Here is a 25,398-nt window from a genome sequence, read left to right on the forward strand (position 1 = left end):
ATATGACCCAGCTGAAAGAGTTCATCCTGCTACATTTATCTACAGCCACGTCATTCATTTTCTTTAGCAGCCATACATGTCCATACCATCACACTGCCTCCCTCATGGTTAACACATGATGTGCTTTCAATCATGAGCTCTTCCTCCTCCATAACACATTATGAACTGATGTAAAACAATAAAGCTGAAAGTCAACTCTTCAGTCACATCTTGATGAACTTCATTTAAATCAAAAACAAACACTGATTTTCTTCTGTGTAATGTCTGTTATGAAAACCCAGATTCTCCTCAGAGACCCAGAATAGAAATCTCAGGTGATGTGAAGGACCTGAAGGAGAAGGAGTCTGTCACTATAACCTGCTCAGCTTTCACTCCCTGTCCACACTCCCCTCCTGAACTCACCTGGAATCTCCAACAAGACTCTCACAGACAAACAGAGGAAAACACAGATGGAACCTTTACAACTAAAATCCAGCAGAACATCACTCTGTCACACACACATGATTGAGAAAGTTACAAAAGTTCACTTTTACAGTTTTTCACTCTAAAACTGGTCTTAAATTCTATATGAACACCTTTATGTGTTTATTATGTTCATGATTAAACTGTAGAATTTTAGCTGATGTTTACATGCTGATACATTCATTTATAACTCCTATTAATATTTTTGTAAACAGCAACATAAGTACTTAAAGTGTCATGTTATTACGAAGAAACCTAGGTAGTGGTGACATACCAGGATGAGAAGAAAAAAAAGGAAACTAGTTTGGTATCTATTCACACCCTTTGTGGATATTAGAGAAAAATTAATCCTACAAACTGTATTTATATACAAATGGAAAAATATAGCTCAAATTAAGCTTCATCTCTAGCAAAATTCTACTTTTACAGAGGTAATAATTACCTAATGGCACATTATAGCAGCTAATGGCACTTTTGACTTCAGCTTTTATCTTCTGCTAATGCTTCAACAAGCAAATTTCAGCATCTTCAGCATCTTGAAGTATGTTCAGCTCCCTCGAAGCATTTCAGTTCAAACATTCAGCATTAACGGATTCACACTGCTGTTCTGCAAGCACAGCATTTCTGTGTGAAGCTGGTTTGTTTTTACAACCTCAGGCTCGGATCAAGTACCATTCTGTTGCTGAATTAGTTTAAAGGCCGTTTCTACCAAAGGTGGAAAAACAAACAACTTTAACACCTCAAACAGAAGCATGCTGCCAAATGAGAGAAATGCTGCTCTGTATGAGATGTACAAGACAGCAGCAACCCACAAAGTCCTACTAAGAGACAACCAACATCGGGGGGATCATTTTCATGGGGTATCCTGTATAATGTGAAAGGGGACCAGTGGAAAGAGATCATGAATGCATTCACATTGGATACGATACCCACTTATAAGATGGAAAAGCTCGACTTTACTCACAAGTTGTTGTTTATAACTTTTATTTATACAGGTACACATGCAGTTTATTTATATAGCACATTTCATGTAATGAACAATTCAAAGTGCTTTACATAAAACAAAAGTATTACAGATATTAAGAAATAGTAAAAGGCAGCAACACATAAGAATCACAATAAAATCATAAATTACATTAAAATGATTAAAAGCAAGATAAATTAAAAAGTTACCGTGCAGATTTCATGCATAAACACATGAGAAAAGAAATGTTTTTAACCTGGATATAAAAGTATCTACATTTGGTGAAAGTTTAATCTCCACTGGCAGTTTGTTCCACTTGTTTGCAGCATAACAGCTAAATGCTGCGTCTCCATGTTTAGTCTGGACTCTGGTCTGGACTAGTTGACCAGAGTCTTTGGATCTAAGATCTTTGTATTGGAGTTGGTATTGGTGCTTCACTGATGATGGCTTTTTAATGTGGTTCCTAACTATGGGATGGGATGATACTTACAACTAATTTACAGCAGCTGTTCTGGAACCAAAAACTCAGCTCAGACTAATTTAACCCAGAGTTTTTCTTTAGTCTGAGAGATCCTTTCTAGGACAGGCCCCAGGTGTGAGGCGAATGAGGTATAAAACAGAAATAGTGGGAATGAACTAAAATCAACTACGATGAAATACAGGAAGTAAAGCGACCTGAAAGACAGCATGAAAATCCAAAAACCAAGAAACAAAATTAAAACATAAACCTGAGAAATCTTTATAGAGCACATCTTCTCATGCTGTGTTTAGAAAAGCAAAAAACAGATATGAATATATACACATAAAAATACACATAAAATACTAAAACAGAAAGTTAGTCGAGACATTTCAGATTTACTTTCAGATGGACTGAAATGGAATCTATGGGGTTACAGATAATTCAGCTTTTTATCAGCACATACTGCCCAATATTTGATAAAAAAAAAAAAAAAAACTGTCATTTATTCAAGTACTTTTACAGTGTAGTATTATTAGCTCTTCTAAATAAAGGATGTATGAATACTTCAAACCAAACTGGACAACAATAAAATCTAAAGTGACAAAACTACTTGAACCGCTGTGTGAGAAACTTTGCAGCTTCTGTTGAACTGAAAGGAGTAAAAACATTAACTAACATAAAAAAGTAAAGATACGATATTTAATCACACACCAAGAGTCACTTTTTCTTTACTTGAGCGTAGAGATCCTCTGGTCCGTTCGTCATTCGTGTTGAGCTGTTTTCTTGTTTGGACACTTTGACCTGTGCGTACACCGTCTCCTGCTGCTGTCTGCTGTCCTGCACTGAGACGGAGGAAGCTTCAGGTCTCCGGGTCAAAAAGTTTATATCTTCATAATGGACTTTTTCCTCTGGTTTATTGGCTGGAATTTGAAGAGTAAGCTCTTCACCTGTTTGATTCTGAAAAAAAGGGTTGAACATCAAATGTAGTGAGAAGACACAGTGTTAAAAGAGGAAGATTCATATATTTAGATGTCTGAAGTCAATATCATCTTAAAACTCTAATGTAGCACTACCTTGTTACTTTGGACACTAAGTTCTGGAAAGTGTCCTTCAGCTAGTGGTTAAGACTAGTAGAACAATCATGCATGAGGACAAAAACTTTGATGAAATATTTAAATGCTTTTGTAAATAAAATCAAGGTGAAACTATTCGTCAGAGGCGAGATCCAAACTGAGCTAATATAGTTGCATGAAAGAGAAGACAAAACATTTGATCTAACCTGGAAAGACAGTTCGGCTAGTTCTGATGTAATCCCATGAAATAAAAAATGTGAACACCTGGGAGAAAGATAAACGCTCACACATGGAGTCATGTCACATTTTTGTAAAGTAAAACGTAAATGCTTTGTAAACTGTGGAGCAAATGTCACTGGTGCAAACACATTTGAAGCAACATTTGTGTGCTGGCCGTCCTAAAATCTATGCAAAACTAAGTATGCTAAAGCTAACGCTTAATCATGAGCTACAGCTGCTTTTCCAAAGCTGTCAATTAAGGCCAAATACATACATGAAGCTTTATCTCTCGCTTGTGTACGCAAAAGCTCTGTTGAAGCATTTAGTTACCGGAAGATTCCACTAGCGGGCCAGATTAGAGAATTTGGACCAGATGAAGTTACTGAACTTGTAGGATGTAAACAAGACTTTAAACATGGCGGTTAGTATTTGGTTCATTTTGATATGACAGAGAAAAATGACAGCATTGGTTTTGTAGATGGTATAAGACTGTTAAAGCAAGCATGTCGTGTCTTAGAAACTTTCCATCATTTACTACAATCAACCATGTGATCTCACTTCTGGTTAAATTGGTCCAGATAGTAGTAGTATTAAAATGAGGAAGCACACACACAGTCAAAAAAAAAAAAAAAAAAACAAAAAAAAAACTGAAACAGACATGATAATCTCATCTACTCACAATTTAGGACAAGTATATTTTTAACCCAACATCCACAGTTGTCATGTCAACGTTACTAATGAGAGAAATACATTAACTATTAATCTCACGTGACAATCAATAACTGATTGGGTCATTTTAGGAAACTGAGGTGGAAACTTAGTTTCTTTAGATTAGAAGAGGTTATTATTCTTATTCACAGTCCAGAAAGTTTGTTTTTCAATTCCAGAAAGTTCCAGAAAAAGGCTGCATGAGGCCATATTTCTGCCACGGGAGTTCACACATGTTATTGTGAAAGAGGTGTACGTTCCCCCTTCTGCTAATGCAGACATAGCCTCAGACACCCTGCTCACGGTCACCAGCAGGCTGCAGACACAGCACCCACAGGCCCTCTTCCTCTTCTCTGGGGACTTCAATCATGTCTCTCCATCATCTGATCTGCCAACATACACACAGTACGTCATCTGTGCCACAAGAGACAATAAAGTACTGGACTTATTTTATGCCAACACCAAGGAGGCATATTCTGCATCCCTTCTCCCTCATCTAGGGAGAGCTGATCACCATATTATACATCTCCAGTCTGTGTACAAACCTGTTGTACACAGGCAGACCGTGGTCCCACGTACAGTGAGGAGTTGGACAGCTGAGAACAAGGAGGCTCTTAGGGACTGCTTCAACATCACTGTGTGGATGGAGCTCTGCAACCCACATGAGGAGGACATTAACGCCATCACAGACTACATTAACTTCTGTTATGAGAACACTGTTTCTTCAAAGGAGGCCGTGGATTATCCCTGATATTAAAGCCCTCCTGACGGAGGAAAAGAAAGCTTTCTGACCAGGGAACAAGGAGGAGCTGAGATAAAAGATCAGAGAGGGGAAGACCAGCTACAAGAGGAAGATGGAGGAACAGCTGCAGCAGCAGAACATCAGTGGGATGTGGAGAAGCCTGAAAACTATCTCAGGCTTCAAAATGCTGCACTCACAGGCTGAGGGGGACCTGAACTGGGTCAATGATCTGAACCTGCATTTCAACAGGTTTGATCAAGGACCCATTCCTTCCCCCATGCAGCTGCATTGAAACACTTTGACACCTGGACTACCCCCCACAGTCCTTCACACCTCTGGTTCATTCTGCCATCAAAGCACTCCACACCTCCTTGGACCCAGCCACCTCCCCAACACAGAGCCCCCCTGCTCTACCCTCTCCTTTATAAAAAGTAAGTGAAGAGAATTAAGGCTAAATTAAAAGCTGCTGGACCAGACGGCATCAGCTCCTGGCTCCTTAAGTCCTGCGCAGATGTGAAGTTATGGAGCATGTCTTCAACCTGAACCTCAAGCTGAAGGTGGTACCACAGCTCTGGAAGGCCTCCTGTGTGGTACCAGAGCCAAAGACATCTCATGCCAGAGTACTCAGCAGCTACAGGCTGGTGGCTCTCACATCCCACTGGAGAGACTGATCCTGCAACACCTCTGTTCCATAGTGGGACCCTCCATGGATCCTACCGGTCTGGTATTGGAATGGAAGGAATGGTATTCTCCCTGCTACACTGTGCTCTGGCTCACCTGTAGAAGCCTGGCAGAACTGTGAGAATCATGTTCTTTGATTTCTCTAGTGCCTTCAGCACCATCCAGCCGGTGTTCCTGAGAGCCAAAATGGAAAGGGCTGGGGTGGACCTTCATCTGGTGGAGTGGATTCTGCACTATCTCACAAACCGGCCCCAGTTTGTGAGAGCCCGGGACTGTGTGTCTGACCTGCTGACCTGCAGCGTAAATGTCCCCCAGGGGACGGTCTTGGTCCTCTTCACCCTCTACAGTACAGAGGACTGATGCAGAACTCTGTGGACTGGTGTCTGCAAAACCACCTCCTGATCAATGCAGGGAAAACCAAGGAGATGATGATGGATTTTGTAAGTACCTGGGTGTTCACCTAATCAATAAACTAGATTGGATTCACAACACATACAAACTGTACAGGAAGGGTCAGATCAGGCTCTTCATGTGGACGCTGTGTGCAGGAAGACTCACCAGCACATGTATTTTTATTGGAAGCTTCGTATTTTTAATGTTGACAGGACTTTTATGCAAATGTTTTATTCATGTTTTATTGAATGACTTTTAACCTTTTCTTTTATCTGTTGGTACGGATCCCTTTCTCTCAAAAACAAGAATAGATTGCAGGGGATTGTTAGACTATGTGGAAAAATTGCAGGGATCTCCCTGAATGAACTTTCAACCCTGCATCAAACCAGAGTGCTAAACGAAGCTCGTTTAATCTTTGCAGATCAAAGCCACCCATTGGCTTATGAATTTTTACTGCTTCCATCGGGGCGCAGGTACATCCTACCAAAATGCAGGACTAACAGACACAAATACTCCTTTGTCCCTGCAGCCATTGCCCTGTTGGACAGATAGTTTTAATTTTTTTAATTATTTTTTTTATTTTTATCAGTCCTTTTAAATATTTGCTGTTATTTGTGTGTTTGTGACTGATTGTTTTTACTGCTGGCTGTACAACAAATTACCCTCACGGGATAATAAAGATTCCTTGAATCTTGAACCTATTTTCTGAGGAGTGAAGGGGGAACTCCTGAGGACCTTCTACTTTGTGGTGGCATCAGCCATCCTGTACGATGTGGTCTGCTGGAGCAGCAGCATCACAGAGAGGGAGAGGAAGAAGCTGGACAAAGTCATTAGGAAGTCCAGCTTTGTCTTGGGCTGTTCTCTGGACAGGAAGGAGGTGACAAAAGGGTCCTGGTAAAACTGACATCCATGCTGGACCATGAGTCCCACCCCCTGCAGGACACCCTGTCTGCTCTGGAGAGCAGCTTCAGTGACAGACTGATCCATCCTCGCTGTGTGAAGGAGAGATACCGCAGGTCTTTCCTCCCTGCTGCTGTCAGACTTTACAATGAACACATGTAAACTGTGTTTATATATTTATATACATGTTTATGTACATGTTTATACACTATACATACTCACCCTGTCTGACCATATAATCTACAATTATTATTTATTATTTGTGTGTGTGTTCTTTCTTATGTCACCTGTGTGCTTCTGCTTACTGCTCCTGCACTGCTGCAACAAAGCAATTTCCCCACTGAGGGACTAATATAATTTTTCTTCTTCTTATTTTAGTACTAGTGCATGTAGAAGAACAGCATGTAAGAACTGTATGTGTTCCATATGTGGTGTTCTCATACACAGGACAGCCGACGTCCTCCTCCAACTGTGTGTAACGTTTGTTTTTCCCCAGACTTTGGAGATAAAACGATAAACACACCTCCGGTTAGTTTTTATTCTGATGTCCTGTGACTGTATTATGACTCTCCTTATGCATTAGATTTTTTTTAAATAAAACTCACAAGTGTAATCTTCTCATATACTCTTGATAAATTATTTTTCATTAACAAAACATGATAGGTGTTATGAGGACGAAGATATATTATTCCCTCTCATTATAACATGTTAGTTACAGAAAACAACAGTGGGCTAATGAACTTTAACAAGTTCTTGTACATATCTTTTCCTAGGTAAAGTTAAGACTTCTTTAGATAATAAACCCTCAAGAATTCTTCTTCTTTTATTAAAAATATTAGATATTAAGGTGAAAAGTGTTGTTGAGAATTTGGGTTTTTATGAACAGCTTCATACTCTGGAGACCGAAGTCGAAGTAACTCTGTCACCTCATTGTTTAGACCAAATACTATTAAAAACTCTCCTTAAGTTAATGTTCACCCACCTGATTCTCTTGTTGAGTTGGACGTTTCTTAAACCTCCTGGAAGACATTAGAGACGCGTCACAGTGAATATTCAGTGTTTTGAGTTAAAAGGCAGGTTGCTGCCAATGAAGAATAAGAATTCATCAGAAAAAAAACTTCACTCTGTTTCTGGTTTGTGGATATTTTCTGAACAACTTTGTGCCCATTCTGTTTGACTTTGAATACCAAGAAGTTCAAATGACATTGCATATAATCAGTAAAGCTTGTTGTAAATGATTTTACACTGTTTACTAAAAGACATTAATAGCTTTGGTTTGGTCTTACAGGAAAGTGATTCATCCCCTCATACTGTGTGATGAAGTCATGCCTCCTATCATTATCATGGTATTTTGTGAGAATAAACCAGGATAAATATGTCACCTGGTGACATGTATTCAACGCTGACTCATTCAGCAGTTTCTCTATTTAGACATTGAAACAGTCAAGCTGAAACTTTGCTAATAGGAAGGAAATATGAATAGATGCAGACACTTACCAAAACCAGACAAGCAGGCAGATGGGTATGATGATCACAGCAATTCCTCCAAATTTAATGAACGCTGAGCTGTTTGATGGGTCTGCAAAAGAAATTACAACACGGATGTTAAATGTTATTTTAAACAGAATTCCAGGAAAAACAGTAAACATTTTACACAGTGACACAGAAAATTTATCAAAGTCTGTGGAGGGAGATATCTTAAAAATCTTAAGAAATTTACTTTTTCCACAATCTAAATGTTACGGCCCTGCTTGTCATGGACAAGCTGGGGCTCGTTTATGTTTGATTAAGGGCGGCAGAGCGCTTCCAAGAGTGGCTAAGGCCAGCGCTCTTGTCCCCGCCCCTTTGAGATTGGCATCCCTCTGGACCAGTCAGGCTGCAGCTCATGAGGAAGGTGAGGCTGAAAAGGCTGCAGCCGAGGCAGGTCTGGAGGGGGAGATGCCAGAAAGGCTTCGGCCGCTCTCCCCCTCATGTTGTGCACTGGGTGTGTGTGTCGCGACCACTTCATCGGCCACAATGGGTGCGTTACGTTTTATGTTATGTTAAGTTTCCTTTGTGGATTCTTTTAGGGCTGGGCTAGGTTAGCATTTTATTGTGTTGTGACTGTGGTCACTTTAGTTATGGGCCTGTTGCTTTTGTTTGACTTTAGTTTCACCACCGAGTTGCTAGTGTGTGTTTTGTTTGCAGTCGGTGTGTGTTTAGGTATAGGTTTATTCTGTTTGTTTCTTTCTGCAGGTCTGCTAACCCCAGCCCATCTTTTATTTCACAGGATTCATTCACACTCACGGGATTTGTTAATAAATGGGCTTTCGTTTTTACCATCTGTCCTCACCGTGTTTTCTTTTATAAATTGTTACACCCTTCCTCATACCCCTGAAAGGTGGGTCGTAACACTAAACTAGTAAAGAAATTCTTCATAAACTGAATTAAATGTGTAACATGAAACATCAAAAGTTAAACTGACTCAGCTGAAATGTTTTCAGATTTTTTTACATGACTGAGTTCTCACACCTCAGAATAATTAACTAAACAGTTCAAGTTGGATATTTTAATCTACTTTGAATTAATGACTTACATGATAACAAAACCCAAATTTCGTTGGGCAAAAACCTCCTATGTCCAAAATGTGTGATTTTCTTTTTCCTTCATAAATCAGTACTATTGGTCACCCTTTATGTTTGTAGTTTTACAAATATTTAACCAAAGATATATGATGTAGAACACAATACCAAGTTTGATGACATTATGTCCAGTTATTACAAAACCATACAGTTTTTTTCATTTCTTGAAAAATGACAGTTTTGGAGATAGGAGGTTTGCACCCGACAGCAGTGATATGTAAAAATATTTGGTATAGAAAAACTACAACATAACATGAATCAGTTCAGTTCTGCTTTTACCTTTGGAGTTTCCAACCAGAATGAAAATCGCAAAAGTCATTCCAGTTTATAAAAATGGTGACAAACATTTTTTTTTCTAAATTACAGACCAATCTCCTTGTTGCCTCAATTCTCAGAAATTATTAAAAAATTATTTACGGACCGCCTAAACATATATCAATAAGTAATGCTTATTAAATGACAGTCAATATGGTTTCTGTATTAAAAGGTCTACTACTCTCACTTTGATTGATCTGGTTGAGGAGGTAAGTAGTAGTATAGAAAACAAAGATATCTTAATAGCATTTTTTACAGATTTAAATAAAAGCCTTTGATAGATTGAATAGATCACAATATTCTATTTAAAAAACTAGAGAAGATGTGTATTCGGGGAACACCTCTAAGATGGTTGATGTCTTATTTAACAATGAGACAGCAGTATGTTCATATGAGAAAGTACAAATCAACATTAAAAAATATTACCTGCGGCGTCCCACAGGGGTCAGTGTTGGGACCAGTTTTGTTTCTACTATATATAAATGATTTATGTTATATTTCAAATAAACTTAAAATTGTACTTTTTGCAATTTTGTGTTCTGGTAAGGATATACAGCTGTTACTGGCCGAGATGATGAAAGAAATGAATAAATTTAAAAAATGGTTTGATGATAATAAATTGTCATTAAATTAAAAAAAATAAATAACGGTATTTGGTAACCGAAGCAGTGATGTACAGATTAAAATGGAAATCCAAAATTAAAATTAGTGAACGTGTATATAAATACAATTTTCTTGGAGTTATTCTTAATCACAAACTAAGCTGGAATCCTCAAATTACCAGTATTAAAAGTAAAATTGCTACATGCACTGGGATAATGGATAGATCCAGATTTATATTGAACTACAAAACTCTACATATTGTCTACTGTACTCTTGTTCTGCAACATATCTGCTACTGTATTGAAGTTTGGGGCAATACTTATAAGACAAAACTAAATAAACTTGCAATTCTCCTAAAAAAGGCTCTTCGAATAATGCACAATGCTGGATTTAGGGACCCCACAAACAAAATACAGTGAAATACAAAACTTTACAAATAATATATAAAGCTAAGAACAATTTCTTACTACAAAATATATAAAAAATATTTAATAATAAAGATTTGAAGTATAACTTGAGAGGAGAAATTAATTAAAAAAAACAGTGCATGCGAACCACCTTAAAAAAATGTTTATCACTTGTTCTGGAGTTGATTTTTGCAATGAGCAGGAAGAACAATTAAAGGGTTGTACCACACTTAAGCTTTTTAAAAAATCATATAAGTACAAAATATAACAGAACATGAACCTAAAGATGATTAATTATAATGTATTTTCCTTTTCTTCCTTTCCTCACAAATGATTGTAACTGTTTGTAATTGTTTACTGTTTTTCATCATATGTCTGCACACAAGCGCATGAAAGATTTTGAATGAATGCCGACACCTGTAAATAGAGTTGATGTAATAGGGGGTGGGATTAAATAAGTTTATCTTTTTCCCACTGCTTTTCGAGCTACACTAATACATATTTATGTACATGTGATTATGAGTATTTCCTTTGTTTTGTTTTTTCTACACATTGCAGGTATTATAGATATATAACATTGTACAATATAATTATTATTTTTTCTTTCTTTTTCTTTTCTCTTTTTATGTACAAAATATTTATTTTCAATGTGCAATATATTGTTTTACAATTCCTGTGGCTCGAAATAAAGAAAGAAATCAAATTCTTCAAATGAAACCATGATGACGTCTGAATCCCGAGAATATTTGCAGCCACACAGAAGTAACTTTCTATATCTGCCGTGTTGGTGATGTTAACTGTGTAAACCGTCCCTCAGACACATTAACGGGTTCCTCTGTTCAACAAAACTGAAACAGCCATGACTGAGACTGCAGTAAATTAACTGTTTACCTTTAATATTAAGACGGATTTGTTGGGACTTCTGGTTTCCCAGTTTATTTGCAGCCACACAGTAATAAACTCCTCCATCCGCTGCATTGAAGCTGTGAACCGGTTCCTCAGACACATTAACGGGTCCCTCTGTGCTGATCTTGAACCAGGTGAAGCTGCTGACGGGAGGCTTGGCTCTGCTGGAGCAGCTCAGCTTCACCCAGCTACCTGCTGACACCAAACCTGATGGACTGATGGATGCTGAGGTGTCTTTAGGAGCATCTGAGGAAAATGTGACACACATGAACTTTATTGATCAGAAGCAGCTGAACCATGATGTGCTGACAGGATCACTTACATGAAACACTGAGAGTCTCTTCTGTCTCTGATGTCTTCACATGTTTTCCTCCATCCACAGGATATCTGGCAGAACATGTGATGTTGTATCCATCATGTGTGTGTGACAGAGTGATGTTCTGCTGGATTTTAGTTGTAAAGGTTCCATCTGTGTTTTCCTCTGTTTGTCTGTGAGAGTCTTGTTGGAGATTCCAGGTGAGTTCAGGAGGGGAGTGTGGACAGGGAGTGAAAGCTGAGCAGGTTATAGTGACAGACTCCTTCTCCTTCAGGTCCTTCACATCACCTGAGATTTCTATTCTGGGTCTCTGAGGAGAATCTGGGTTTTCATATTAAACACACAAACAGAAACAGATCAGTGTTTGTTTTTACAGAAATTAAATCATCAAGATGTGATTGAAGAGTTTAGTTTCAGCTTCTCTGTTATAATCAAATATGATACAAACAACCTTCTTGTTTTCCTCAGTTTTAATTTCCTTAATGTCAAAACTAAATCAGCCAAAGAAGGAACAATTTTAAGGTTTGTTTTCTTTTTATTTAACAACAAATTTAGCTTCTAAAATGTCTAAAAACACATGATGATGATGAGACTGATTTATTTTAAAATCATGGCTGGATTGATGACCACTCTCAAACACATTCATACAGGAAGATGAACTATTTATTCTACAGCTAAACGGTGGCTTCATGGATGTAAATTCAGAAGTTTTAAAACTCAGAAGTAAACCACTACAAACACTCTAAAGCAAAAAGGCAAGTTTAGACTAAATGCTAAAACAGCTTCCAAAGACCTAAAAAACCTGGAAAGATTAAATCTCCTCACAGGAGAGATAATGAGAACGATAATAAATGAGAATAAATTTGAAAAGTAAAACAAGTTTATACGACTGCTTTCTGAAACATTTGACCAAACAGTTTATAATAATTTTATAGTTTATATCTGAGAGTTGGTGCAGCCAAATCTGTAATTTATTTTAATTTCTCTTTACATTAATAACATTATGTAGTTATGAACAGAAACTTTCTCACCTTTAACTGTTATATTAAGAGGATCACATTCAGCTGTTGCCTTAAACGGTTTGTTCTCAATCCTGAAAAAGTATCTGTCTGTATGACTTGTGGTTAAACTAGAGAACAAAGTGGTGCAGTTTTTCTGTTGCAAGTTTCCAATAATTTCCACTGGATAGACGTTTTCTGACTTGCTGCTGTTGAAAATAACAATGCTTGGAGTTCGAGCAAAATTCACCCAATTTTTCATCCACACTCCGTAGATACTTCCTGAGTTGTTAAGTTTGTTTCCTGTTTTAACACGAAAGCTACATGGGATTTGCAAACAAGATCCACTCAGTGCTTCCATCTGCTTTGGTGCAGTGATGAAGAGATGTGATGTCTCCTTACAACCAGCAAAAACACCTGTAAAACCAGATTAATGATGAAACATGTAGAACAAAATTCATATTTTAAAGTGTAAATAATTCTATTAATGTCTCCAAATGAAAGTGAGGAACAAACATCTCACCTGAAAGAAAGAAGACACTCAGTAACATGTTGACTGTCACCACGTTCACAGACAGGGCCGCCATGAAACTCCCACATTCCTCCTTCATCTCTTGTGTTGGGGCTGAAAAAAAGAGAAAAATCAAACGTCCCCATTAAGTGTTTTATTAGAAAATATCAAATACAGAATTTAGGTTGTTTTTCTTTAATATAATAACTTTAAACATTCAGATATTGAATATTGTCTATGGTAGAATTTAGCATTTAGCAGCGTTTACCTTGTTAGTAACTAAGAACTTCAGCAACGTTTAACTGAGATGAAACCAAACAGACTCTAATAAAATAAAGTATTGTTCTACAGATGGAGAATAATGAATAAATCAATTTAATATCAGTATCTAAATATCAATTTCTGTGTGATGTTTTCTTACCGAATCGAAGCCGTATAGTTTTAGGAACAGATAACTAGTAGATTCTGTTGATGAGCAGCAGCACAAATAACCAACTTCTCTTTTTAAAATTAAGACTCATACAAAAAGCTCAGATATATCTGGTTTAATCTGTCTTCATCCTTCCTGTGTTAAAGAGGAAGTCGCCTCACTGCAGCATCTTCAGTTCATTAGTGCGAATGGCTCATTTTTTTTTTAATTGTTTTTTTTTTATTTTTCATGCTTCACTGTCATTAATCTTCTGAATATTTAGACATGCAATATGAAAAAGATGTGTTTTAGTATGGCTTGTTTTTGTTAGTTTAGTCAGGTGTTTTTCTGATAGATATATAGAAAAACATGGCAACACTTGTATATGAGCTCAACTGATCAACTTCCTGTATTTACTTATAGTACTTTCTGATACTCTTCTCATCACACCCATCCTCCACCAGCACCATGTGTTTTGTTACACTTGTAGAGTGAAAACACTCTTGTGATGAACTGTGTGGTGTGTACTCTGCCGTGTAATCTTTTCATGACAACAGTTGGTAAATTATTTTTCCTCCACAAAACATAATAAGCATTATGAGGACACAGATATAGTTATTCCCTTTTATTAACATGTTAGTTACACAAAAAAACAGTGGACTTTTTAAACTTTAACAAATTCATGGATATGTCTATTTACCTCAGTGTAAATAACAACTGGAGATTTGAAATAAAAAGTAAACATTTATGAAACACTCATACATTTTATATATATCGTGGACAATTAATCAGTTTCATTTTTAAAAGTTTTCTGTAAAGACAGAATTATTTCAAGAAATCTGTGCACCCACATAAAACCACTGAAAATGTTGTTGTGTATCAGTCGGGCTGTAGCACTGTCACAGAAATACACCAAAAACAGAGATGAAGACATGGAGCACGTGTTTGAACTAGAGCAATGCAATCATACATATGAAGAAGGAGAATCTGGAGAAATGAGCTAAAAAGGAGTAAAATCTATAAAAACCATATCACACACAGTAGCTTCTACAGCACAAACACAATGTTGTTATCGACCTTTGTTGTTGCTGTTGGTGCTTTTTGTGCACACATGTTAGAAGAGAGTTGGTTGTGGTGTCATTGATGCAGGGAAGATGGGAATGGGTTGTAAACACGCAAAGGAAAGAGTGGCATTTTCATCATCTGTGCTCAGTAGCAACTGAGCACAGAACAAAGATGTTCTTCAGAGTTATATATTCAAACCAGGAAGTTATAGCTCACAGACAAAGAGTGCATCATACATCAGATAAAATAAGCAACAAGAGGATCCTTTATGGCAGCACCACAGAAGCATCCACAAGACACTTTAGAGACGGACCCTTACTTCCACCTGCTGCTAATAACAACCTACAGCAGCAGTAAAGCATCAGATATCACATGAGATATTATACAATTAATCTTCATTACTACTGCTCATAACCTGTAAAAGAAGATTTCACAAATGTGTTGCATCATCAGGTCATCAGGTGACTTATTAATCTGTTATTGACACAATAATAAATCATTCTATATGTTACATTTATAACAATACTGACATTAAAAACATGACTGTGTTTTCACACATGTAGCTGATGAACAGCATAGCACTGAAAACAGTTTGTATATGTACATCAGAGAAAAAGATGGATGATGTCAGACCATTAGAAGATAATTTACTCAGATAAATATAATAAAAACTATTCTGAATGAGACCAATTTTATTTTTATTTAATATTTATTTTACCAGGAAGTCCCATTGAGATTAAAAACCTCTGTTGCAAGGGAGTCCTGGCCAAGAGGCAGCAAAAAGTATCAGTTACAACCAAAGTACTAATTACAACAATAAGCAGTTAAAATAAACAATTAAAATTATTAATAAATTATGAAAAGAGAGAAGTTAAATAGGCTCTCTCAAGTGCTCTCAGTCTGGGTTTTAAAGTCATTCAATGAAATAAGTTTTGTTAATTTCTAATCCTTTTCATCATGTTCTATCTGGAAGGGGCAGAGAAGACAAAGGACCTTCTTCCCAGTTCAGTACGGACAAATGGTACATAGAGCAACAAATGATTATTTGATCGCAAACCAAACAAATCAACATTTCTTCATGTGATTAAGTTACAAATATAGAAGGGCAGTAGTCAATGCATGGCCTTGTAGATTAAAGTGTACCAGTATGAAATACCTCAGTTTCATTTCTTTCAAGAGTGGACACTGTGGGGATCATTTGAGGAACCTTCTTAGAATTTGAGAACAGCATTAATTTAGTTTTGTCAGCATTAAGAACTAGTTTTAGTCGTAAAAGTGTGTGCTGGACCACACTGAATGCTTTCTGCAGAGATTCAACAGCTCTAGCAGGATTTGAGCCAAAACAGTAAATAATTGTGTCGTCAGCATAAAAATGCATATTAGCATCAGACACATTCTGTCCCAATTCATTAATGTACATAATGAACAAAAGAGGAACTAATAGCAAACCCTGTGGCAACCCCTTGTGGACACAAATGCAGAACATAGACCATCATATTTAATACACTGGGTCCTGTCACTCAAATAATTTTTGAGCCAGGAAACTACATGATCTGACAATCCCAAGCAAATAAGCCTATGCTTTAAAGCGGCATGGTCCATATAAAAAAAAGAGAGTTTAAGTTAGTTTCCAGTAAACTGTGAAGGAAATCTGTAACATTTTGTGGTACAAACACACCTGTTGTCATTATAAGATGTTGTGGTCACACAGTGTAGCTGAACAATACAGTTATAATGTGTGTTTGTAGCAACCAGTGAGTCCAGTGCTCAGTCCACCTGCTGGACTCTTGAGTCGAAGCCAAATCAGCAGAACAAGCAGCAGAAAATGAGGCAGAAAGTCAAACAAGACAAACCAGAATGACGACCAATGATTAAGTTTAACTAGAAATTAGAACTGAGATCACTTTTCAGAATAATTTAAATATCATATTTCACCACATAACACATGTTCAGACAGAAATAAAGAAGATAGAATAGAAATCCTTCCTCTAACAGAGAACTTGACATCTTCCTCGTCTTCTTTGTGGCTCATGAAGCTTGAATGTGGATCACCCTGCTGACATAATCTGCTTCTTCTACGTCCTGTGGAAATGAAACAGCACAGAGAGGTGTTGGTGCTCTGCAGGGAATTTATTGCAGCTCAAACTGTTTCCCAACAGGAGCTTTATACATGTTTATATATGCAGCTTACCTTCTCTGGTTTGTTGGAGAATCTTGATCTAATCCAGCTGAAAGAAAAAGACATCAGACAGATGTTAAACTCTGACATTTAAAAGAGACCAACTGGTTTCCAGCTGCAAAGTCTCATATCATAGAACAGTTTGTCTCACCATTCAAAGATGGCGGTTGTACTGTAGAGCATTACAATTAGCAGGATCTTCACTGTAACGTAGACAACAGCCCCAAACTCCTGAATGTCTGTAAAGAGACAGAGTCACCTTCTCCTTAGTGGAAAATGTTCTACTTCAAAACATCATTAACTTTAATTCCTACTGATTGCAGACAAGTCAAATCTAAACTGATGTCCTGATTAAACTCTGATGTAATAAACCACAAACTAAACTAGTAAAGAAATTCTTCATAAACTGAATTAAATGTGTAACATGAAACATCAAAAGTTAAACTGACTCAGCTGAAATGTTTTCAGATGTTTTTACATGACTGAGTTCTCACACCTCAGAATAATTAACTAAACAGTTATAGTTGGATCTTTTAATCTACTTTGAATTAATGACTTACATGATAACAAAACCTAAATATGTAAAAAGAATTAGAATTAGAAAAGAAAAACTACAACATGACATGAATCAGTTCAGTTCTGCTTTTACCTTCATTTTTCAAATGAAACCATGATGACGTCTGAATCCCGAGAATATTTGCAGCCACACAGAAGTAACTTTCTATATCTGCCATGTTGGTGATGTTAACTGTGTAAACCGTCCCTCAGACACATTAACGGGTTCCTCTGTTCAACAAAACTGAAACAGCCATGACTGAGACTGCAGTAAATTAACTGTTTACCTTTAATATTAAGACGGCTTTCTTGGGACGTCTGGTTTCCCAGTTTATTTGCAGCCACACAGTAATAAACTCCTCCATCCGTTGCATTGAAGCTGTGAACCGGTCCCTCAGACACATTAACGGGTCCCTCTGTGCTGATCTTGAACCAGGTGAAGCTGCTGACAGGAGGCTTGGCTCTGCTGGAGCAGCTCAGCTTCACCCAGCTACCTGCTGACACCAAACCTGATGGACTGATGGATGCTGAGGTGTCTTTAGGAGCATCTGAGGAAAATGTGACACACATGAACTTTATTGATCAGAAGCAGCTGAACCATGATGTGCTGACAGGATCACTTACATGAAACACTGAGAGTCTCTTCTGTCTCTGATGTCTTCACATGTTTTCCTCCATCCACAGGATATCTGGCAGAACATGTGATGGTGTATCCATCATGTGTGTGTGACAGGGTGATGTTCTGCTGGATTTTAGTTGTAAAGGTTCCATCTGTGTTTTCCTCTGTTTGTCTGTGAGAGTCTTGTTGGAGATTCCAGGTGAGTTCAGGAGGGGAGTGTGGACAGGGAGTGAAAGCTGAGCAGGTTATAGTGACAGACTCCTTCTCCTTCAGGTCCTTCACATCACCTGAGATTTCTATTCTGGGTCTCTGAGGAGAATCTGGGTTTTCATATTAAACACACAAAGAGAAACAGATCAGTGTTTGTTTTTACAGAAATTAAATCATCAAGATGTGATTGAAGAGTTTAGTTTCAGCTTCTCTTTTATAATCAAATATGACACAAACAACCTTCTTGTTTTTCTGCGTTATTAATTTCCTTAATGTCAAAACTAAATGAGCCAAAGATTTTAAGGTTTGTTTTCTTTTTATTTAACAACAGATTTAGCTTTTAAAATGTCTCCAATAAACATGATGATGATGAGAGTGATTTATTTTAAAATCATGTCTGGATTGATGACCACTGTTACTCCGAAATGACAACACAGGCACGGCTTCTTCAAGACGGGCGCTCTGCCTTGATTTATTGAACGCCGTGAAAACTACAAAAATAAAATACAACAGCTTTAGGCACATTATCAACTCACAATTAACCCATGTGCTACATCAAAATAAAGTTACCTCGTGGCCGCCTGCCACTTCGGAGGTCTTGGGAGAGTATTCTTAGTCTTGTGCATTCTATATTAACATGTGCAATAATTAGAACACCATATATTTCGGATTTACAGAAACCTTAAAACAATAATTGCCAAATACCTTTCACAGTTAGCAAACCAACCGAGTTGCTGCGAATCTCTCAGTTCAAGGCCTTAATGCCTTCTCTGCCTGTGCAAGCCTCACAGTCACTTATGGTTGTGCACACAAATCTCGCGAGAAAAGTAATATATATAACAAAATTGTCCCTTTGCAGCTGACAAACGCAACCTGCACAGCCCGCATGTCACAAACCACAACCATGCAAACAAAACAATATATGTCAGCTGCCAAAAACAAACATACAAAAACACTGCAGCGACACTTACAACCACTCTCAAAAACTCTCATACAGGAAGATAAACTATTTATTCTACAGCTAAACGGTGGCTTCATGGATGTAAATTCAGAAGTTTTAAAACTCAGAAGTAAACCACTACAAACACTCTAAAGCAAAAAGACAAGTTTAGACTAAATGCTAAAACAGCTTCCAAAGACCTAAAAAAACCTTGAAAGATTAAATCTCCTCACTGGAGAGATAATGAGAACGATAATAAATGAGAATAAATTTGAAAAGTAAAACAAGTTTATACGACTGCTTTCTGAAACATTTGACCAAACAGTTTAAAATCCTTTTATAGTTTATATCTGAGAGTTGGTGCAGCCAAATCTGTAATTTATTTTAATTTCTCTTTACATTAATAACATTATGTAGTGATGAACAGAAACTTTCTCACCTTTAACTGTTATATTAACAGGATCACAGTCAGCTGTTGCCTTGAACGGTTTGTTCTCAATCCTGAAGAAGTATCTGTCTGTATGACTTGTGGTTAAACTAGAGAACAAAGTGGTGCAGTTTTTCTGATGCAAGTTTCCAATAATTTCCACTGGATAGAAGTTTTCTGACTTGCTGCTGTTGAAAATAACAATGCTTGGAGTTCGAGCAAAATCCACCTGATTTTTTATCCACACTCCGTAGATACTTCCTGTGTTGTTAAGTTCGTGTCCTGTTTTAACACTAAAGCTACATGGGATTTGCAAACAAGATCCACTCAGCGCTTCCATCTCCTTTGGTGCAGTGATGCAGAGATGTGGGTTCTTATCACAACCAGCAAAAACACCTGTAAATCCAGATTATTGATGAACATAATGTTACATGTGGAAAAATTTTCATATTTTAAAGTGTAAATAATTCTATTAATGTCTCCAAATGAAAGTGAGGAACAAACATCTCACCTGAAAGAAAGAAGACACTCAGTAACATGTTGACTGTCACCACGTTCGCAGACAGGGCCGCCATGAAACTCCCACATTCCTCCTTCATCTCTTGTGTTGGAGCTGAAAAAAGAAAATGAACAAATGTCCTCATTAAGTGTTTTATTAGAAAATATCAAATACAGAATTTTGCTTCTTCTTCTTTAATATCATTTTAAATAATTTACCATTTAGCAGCGTTTACCTTGTTAGTAACTAAGAACTTCTGCAATGTTCAACTGAGATGAAACCAAACAGACTCTAATAAAATAAAGTATTGTTCTGCAGAATGAGAATAATAAACAAATATCAGGTTAGAAATCTCAAAATATCAATTTCTTTGTGATGTTTTCTTACCAAATCGAAGCCGTATAGTTTTAGGAACAGATAACTAGCAGATTCTCTGTTGATGAGCAGCAGCACAAATAACCAACTTCAATTTTTAAAAGCAAAAATTAATGTGAAAGTTCAGATATCTCTGGTTTTAGTCTGTCTTCATCCGTCCTGCGCCAACCATGTTAAAGAGGAAGTCGCCTCACTGCAGCATCTTCAGCTCATTAGTGTGAATGACTCATTTCTTTTTAAGATATTTTATTTTTCATGCTTCACTGTCATTGATCCTCTAAATATTTAGACATGCAATATGAAAAAGGATGTGTTTTAGTATGGGTTGTTTTTGTTAGTTTTGTCAGGTGTTTTCTGAAATATATATATAGAAAAACACAGCAACAGTTGCGTATGAACCCAACTGATCAACTTCCTCTATTTACTTATAGTAATTTCTGATACTCTTCTCATCACACCCATCCTCCACCAGCACCATGTGTTTTGTTACACTTGTAGAGTGAAAACACTCTTGTGATGAACTGTGTGGTGTGTACTCTGCAATGTAATCTTTTCATGACGACAATTGGTAAATTATTTTTCCTCCACAGAACATAGTAAGCATTATGAGGACACAGATATAGTCATTCCCTTTCATTAACATGTTAGTTACACAAAACAACAGTGGACTTTAACAAATTCATGGATATGTTACCTCAGTGTAAATAACAAATGGAGATTTGAAACAAAAAGTAAAAAATCACACAGAGGCAAGGCAAGGCAAGGCAGTTTATTTGTATAGCACATTTCATGTACAGGACAATTCAAAGTGCTTTACATAAAACAAAGGCATTACAGATATTTAGAAATAGTAAAATGCACACATAATGAACACATAATCACAATAAAATAATAAATTACACTAAAAACGATTAAATGCAAGATAAGTTAAAAAAGTTACCGTGCAGATTTCATGGATAGGCGCATGAGAAAAGAAATGTTTTTAACCTGGATTTAAAAATGTCAACATTTGGGGAAAGTTTAATCTCCACTGGCAGTTTGTTCCACTTGTTTGCAGCATAACAGCTAAATGCTGCTCCTCCATGTTTAGTCTGTACTCTGGTATGGACTAGTTGACCAGAGTCTTTGGATTTAAGATCTCTGCTAGGTTTATATTCTCTGAACATATCACAGATGTATTCTTGGCCTAAGCTATTTGGGGATTTTTAAACAATCAGAAGGGTTTTAAAATCTATTCTGTGACTAACAGGAAGCCAGTGTAAAGATTTTAAAACTGGTGTGATGTATTTAGATCTCTTAGTCCTGGTTAAAACTCTAGCAGCAGCGTTTTGTATGAGCTGCAGAAGTCCTGTTAAAAGACCATTACAGTAATCCAGCCTACTGGAGATGAATGCATTGATGAGTTTCTCTTGGTCTTTCTAGGAGACTAAACTTTTAATTCTGTTGATGTTTCTGAGCTGGTAAAAAACTTCTTGGTGACAGCTTTGATGTGGCTGCTGAAACTCAGACCTGAGTCTATCAACACTCCCAGGTTACGAACTTGGTCAGTGATTTTAAGAGCCCGAGTCTCCAGGTGTTTTCCAATGCTGACCCTCTTCTCTTTGCTACCAAACAGAATAATCTCAGTTTTATCTTCATTTAATTGTAGAAAATTCTCCCTCATCCAGGTGTTTATTTGCTCCAGACACTGACACAATTAGCCTATTGGACTGCAGTCATCTAGTGACAGAGACACATAAAGTTGTGTATCATCTGCATAACTTTGATAACTAATGCTATAGTTCTGTAACATTTCACCCAAAGGGAGCTACAAGTTGAACAGAAGAGGTCCAAGGACTGACCCCTGGGGGACTCCACAAGTCATAGTCACTCGCTCAGATTCAGCTGCCAATAGTAACAAAATAACTTCAGCCTTCTAAATGACCTGAACCAGTTATGGACCGCTCCAGAAAGTCCAACCCAGTTTTCCAGCCTGTGCAACAGGATTCCGTGATCTACAGTATCAAACGCAGCACTGAGATCCAACAGAACCAGGATTGATATTTGACCAGAATCAGTATTCAACCTAATGTCATTTAACACTTTGACCAGAGCTGTTTCAGTGCTGTGATGAGGTCGGAAGCCGGACTGAAATTTATCAAGATTTCCACTTTCATTTAAAAAGTCATGAAGCTGGTGAAATACAACTTTCTTAATAATCTTGGAAATAAAAAAGATGTTAGAGACAGGTCTATAGTTGTTCATTATAGAGGCGTCTAGAGTCCTTTTCTTTAGGAGTGGCTTAATAGCAGCTATCTTTAGTGACTTGGGAAAAATGCCTGATGCCAGTGAGCTGTTAATTATCAGTAGGAGATCACTTTCTACTGAGGTAAAAACTGTTTTTAAAAAGTTAGATGTTATCAGGTCCAGAGTGCATGTTGTTGATTTCAAATGCCAAACTGTTTCTTGTAGGATTTTTAAATCAACCATTTTAAATTGCGACATGACATCAGAATTATTTCCGGGCTTTAGACACAGAGTTTTCTTGTGTGACTGTGTGGAATTAATATTTTGCCAAATTCTTTAAATTTTTTTACTGAAAAAGTTGGCAAATTGGTTGCATTTCTCAGTGGAAAGGAGCTCTGAGCTTATCTGTATAGGGGGATTTGTAAGTTTTTCAATCATAGCAAACAGAGTGCGAGAATTGTTGACATTCCTCTTAATCATTTCAGATAAATGCAGCTCTCTGGCCTTGCACAGCTCATTGTTATAGTTACGCAGGCTTTGTTTGTACAGCTCATAGTAAATTTGAAGTTTATTTTTCCACCATTTTCCGCTCAGTTTTTCTGCATTCTCTTTTTAGGCTGGTAACCACAGTGGTGTTTCTCCATTGTGTTTTCTGTTTGCTCAAGTTGCTCTTGATTTTTTTCGGTGCAACAGCATCCATTACATTCAAGACTTTCAGATTGAAATGATCCAGGAGTCCATCAACTGATGCTGCACTGGTTGTTGGTGACATAGCTATGGCCTCCACAAACTTAGCACTTGTTCTTTCATTAATGTACCTCTTCCTAACGGAGAAGCAGGTTGGTTGGACATTCTGAGTGATCAGTAAATCAAACAAAATACAAAAATGGTCAGACAAGGCCAAGTCAGTTACCGCAACAGAAGAAATATCCTTACCCTTTGAAATAACCAGGTCCAGAATGTGACCTCGGATGTGGGTCGGTTCTTTTACATGTTGCCACAAACCAAACATGTCCAATATGGAAGAAAATTCCTTGACATCACCATCCGTCATGTTGTCTATATGAATGTTAAAATCCCCAGTTATGATGAAATGGTTAAAATCAGTAGAGATAACGGACAATAATTCAGAAAATTCATCAATAAAATTTGCACAATGTCCTGGACTTCTGTAGATGATTAGAAATAGGATCTCAGGAATGCCCCTTAACATAAACTAAGACATTGAAAAGAAGTAAAATCAGCAAATGAAATCTCTTTACACTGGAATGAATCTTTAAATAAGGCAGCTTCTCCTCCCCCTTTCCTCCCAATTTGACATTTATTCATAAAACTAAAATGAGGGGGTGCTGTTTCATTAAGAACTGTAGCACTTGTGTCTTCTGTTAACCATGTTTCTGTCAGAAAAAGAAAATCTAAACTGTGAGATCTAACATTAAGTACAACTAGCTTTATGAAGTTTACACTGGTCTCTGTTGTATTCTGAGTTATATAAGGTATAGTTAACAAATTAGACCGATTCACCCCACAAGCTGATCGTGTTCGATCCCTTATTTTACTAACTAACACAGGAATCCTACTGGGTCCAGGCTTGATCTCAGAACAGCTGTCAGTAGTGGCAAAACTACAGCAAGGACCCTGAACGCATCATGGCATGTTATCTTTGTTGTGAATTCTGCTGCTGCTCTGGGAACCTCCTGCACATCCTCCCGCGCCCTGCTCTGCCAGGACAGATGATCTAAGAGGAGGATGAGGAGGGGGAGCCCTGTATTTCTTGGTAGATGGTGGTCGCTGGGGTCCAGACCGGGATAAAGACATCCTTTGAAGACCTTGGGTAATGTGGAGAAAAGGGTCTGGTAAGGGGCGAGAGCTGGGAATCGCCTTTATTGTCTTTCGCTTTTATTTTTACACTCATGTTTGGGTTTGCCGTCCCAACAGCATGACGCAAGTGTGCAGCAAGTAATCTGCATCCAGTTAGATTTGGATGCACACCATCAGGTCTAAATCGCTCCTTACAGTTCCAAAAGATGTTGAAGTCATCAATGAACTTTATCCCATGGGTGATACATGTGTTTGATAACCATGTGTTCAGGCCAAGTAGTCTACTGAAAAGTTCAATTCCTTTACCCACTGCAGGAATGGGTCCTGAAATATGAACATGGTGCTCCAAACTGACACAGTCTCTCCAACAGCAGAGAAAAGTCTTTCTTCAGGATCTCAGAGCCAGTTTTCCTCCTCAGAATATCAAAAGATCCCTGTGTGGACAATAATCTTCATACCATCTGGATGTGAAGACAGAATGGTCGGCAAGGTCTCTGTCAGTTCTCTGACTGATGTATCAAAAAGTGTTAGATTTTCCGTCTTTGCCATCCTCACATGCTGTGTTATGGAATCCCCAATCAGAATTGTGTCTATTTGTTTTTGTGTGGAGGCGCCGATAGCTTCTCTAGTCCTTCTGTTTGGCCTCTCCTCCTGGTCTGTTTAGCCCTGGGCTGAGTTTTAGGGCTATTTCTTGAGTTTTTATATATCCTTGCATTACATTCATCATCATTCATTTTAATATGAGTCAACACATCATATTTATTATGCAGTGAGAATTCAGGTGGTGGAGTGAG

At 37.5% G+C, this 25,398-nt stretch overlaps 2 protein-coding genes and 1 long non-coding RNA gene across 4 annotated transcripts in view; 1 reads left to right on the plus strand and 2 right to left on the minus strand.

Moving 5' to 3' along the window:
• LOC121628601 overlaps positions 1–25,398 on the plus strand; it is a 285,114-nt gene that overhangs the window by 229,644 nt on the left and 30,072 nt on the right. The gene's annotated exons all lie outside the window — the stretch shown is intronic.
• LOC121628607 (sialic acid-binding Ig-like lectin 7) lies at positions 2,394–13,733 on the minus strand. The gene is made up of 8 exons (XM_041967732.1): positions 13,701–13,733; positions 13,292–13,393; positions 12,802–13,185; positions 11,777–12,091; positions 11,440–11,700; positions 8,100–8,181; positions 7,585–7,621; positions 2,394–2,843 (listed from the first exon to the last, which is right to left on the minus strand). Exons 2-8 carry the CDS (start codon positions 13,377–13,379, stop codon positions 2,604–2,606), a joined length of 1,407 nt encoding a protein of 468 aa, XP_041823666.1. The 5' UTR covers positions 13,380–13,393; positions 13,701–13,733; the 3' UTR covers positions 2,394–2,603.
• On the minus strand, positions 15,555–17,473 carry LOC121628623. Its single transcript, XR_006008201.1, has 3 exons — positions 17,084–17,473; positions 16,945–16,981; positions 15,555–16,835 (listed from the first exon to the last, which is right to left on the minus strand). It is a non-coding gene; the product is annotated as an uncharacterized LOC121628623 (long non-coding RNA).

Source organism: Melanotaenia boesemani, chromosome 18 (genome assembly GCF_017639745.1).
Source record: "Melanotaenia boesemani isolate fMelBoe1 chromosome 18, fMelBoe1.pri, whole genome shotgun sequence".
Classification (NCBI taxonomy): Eukaryota; Metazoa; Chordata; class Actinopteri; order Atheriniformes; family Melanotaeniidae; genus Melanotaenia; species Melanotaenia boesemani.

Coding starts and splice junctions, on each gene's coding strand:
- LOC121628607 (XM_041967732.1), bottom strand. CDS start 13,379: ATGAAGGAGGAATGTGGGAGTTTCATGGCGGCCCTGTCTGTGAACGTG. Junction 8,182..11,439: donor AATCCGTCTTAATATTAAAG/GTAAACAGTTAA, acceptor TTTCTTTTGCAG/ACCCATCAAACAGCTCAGCG. Junction 2,844..7,584: donor CAACTCAACAAGAGAATCAG/GTGGGTGAACAT, acceptor CCTTTTTTTCAG/AATCAAACAGGTGAAGAGCT.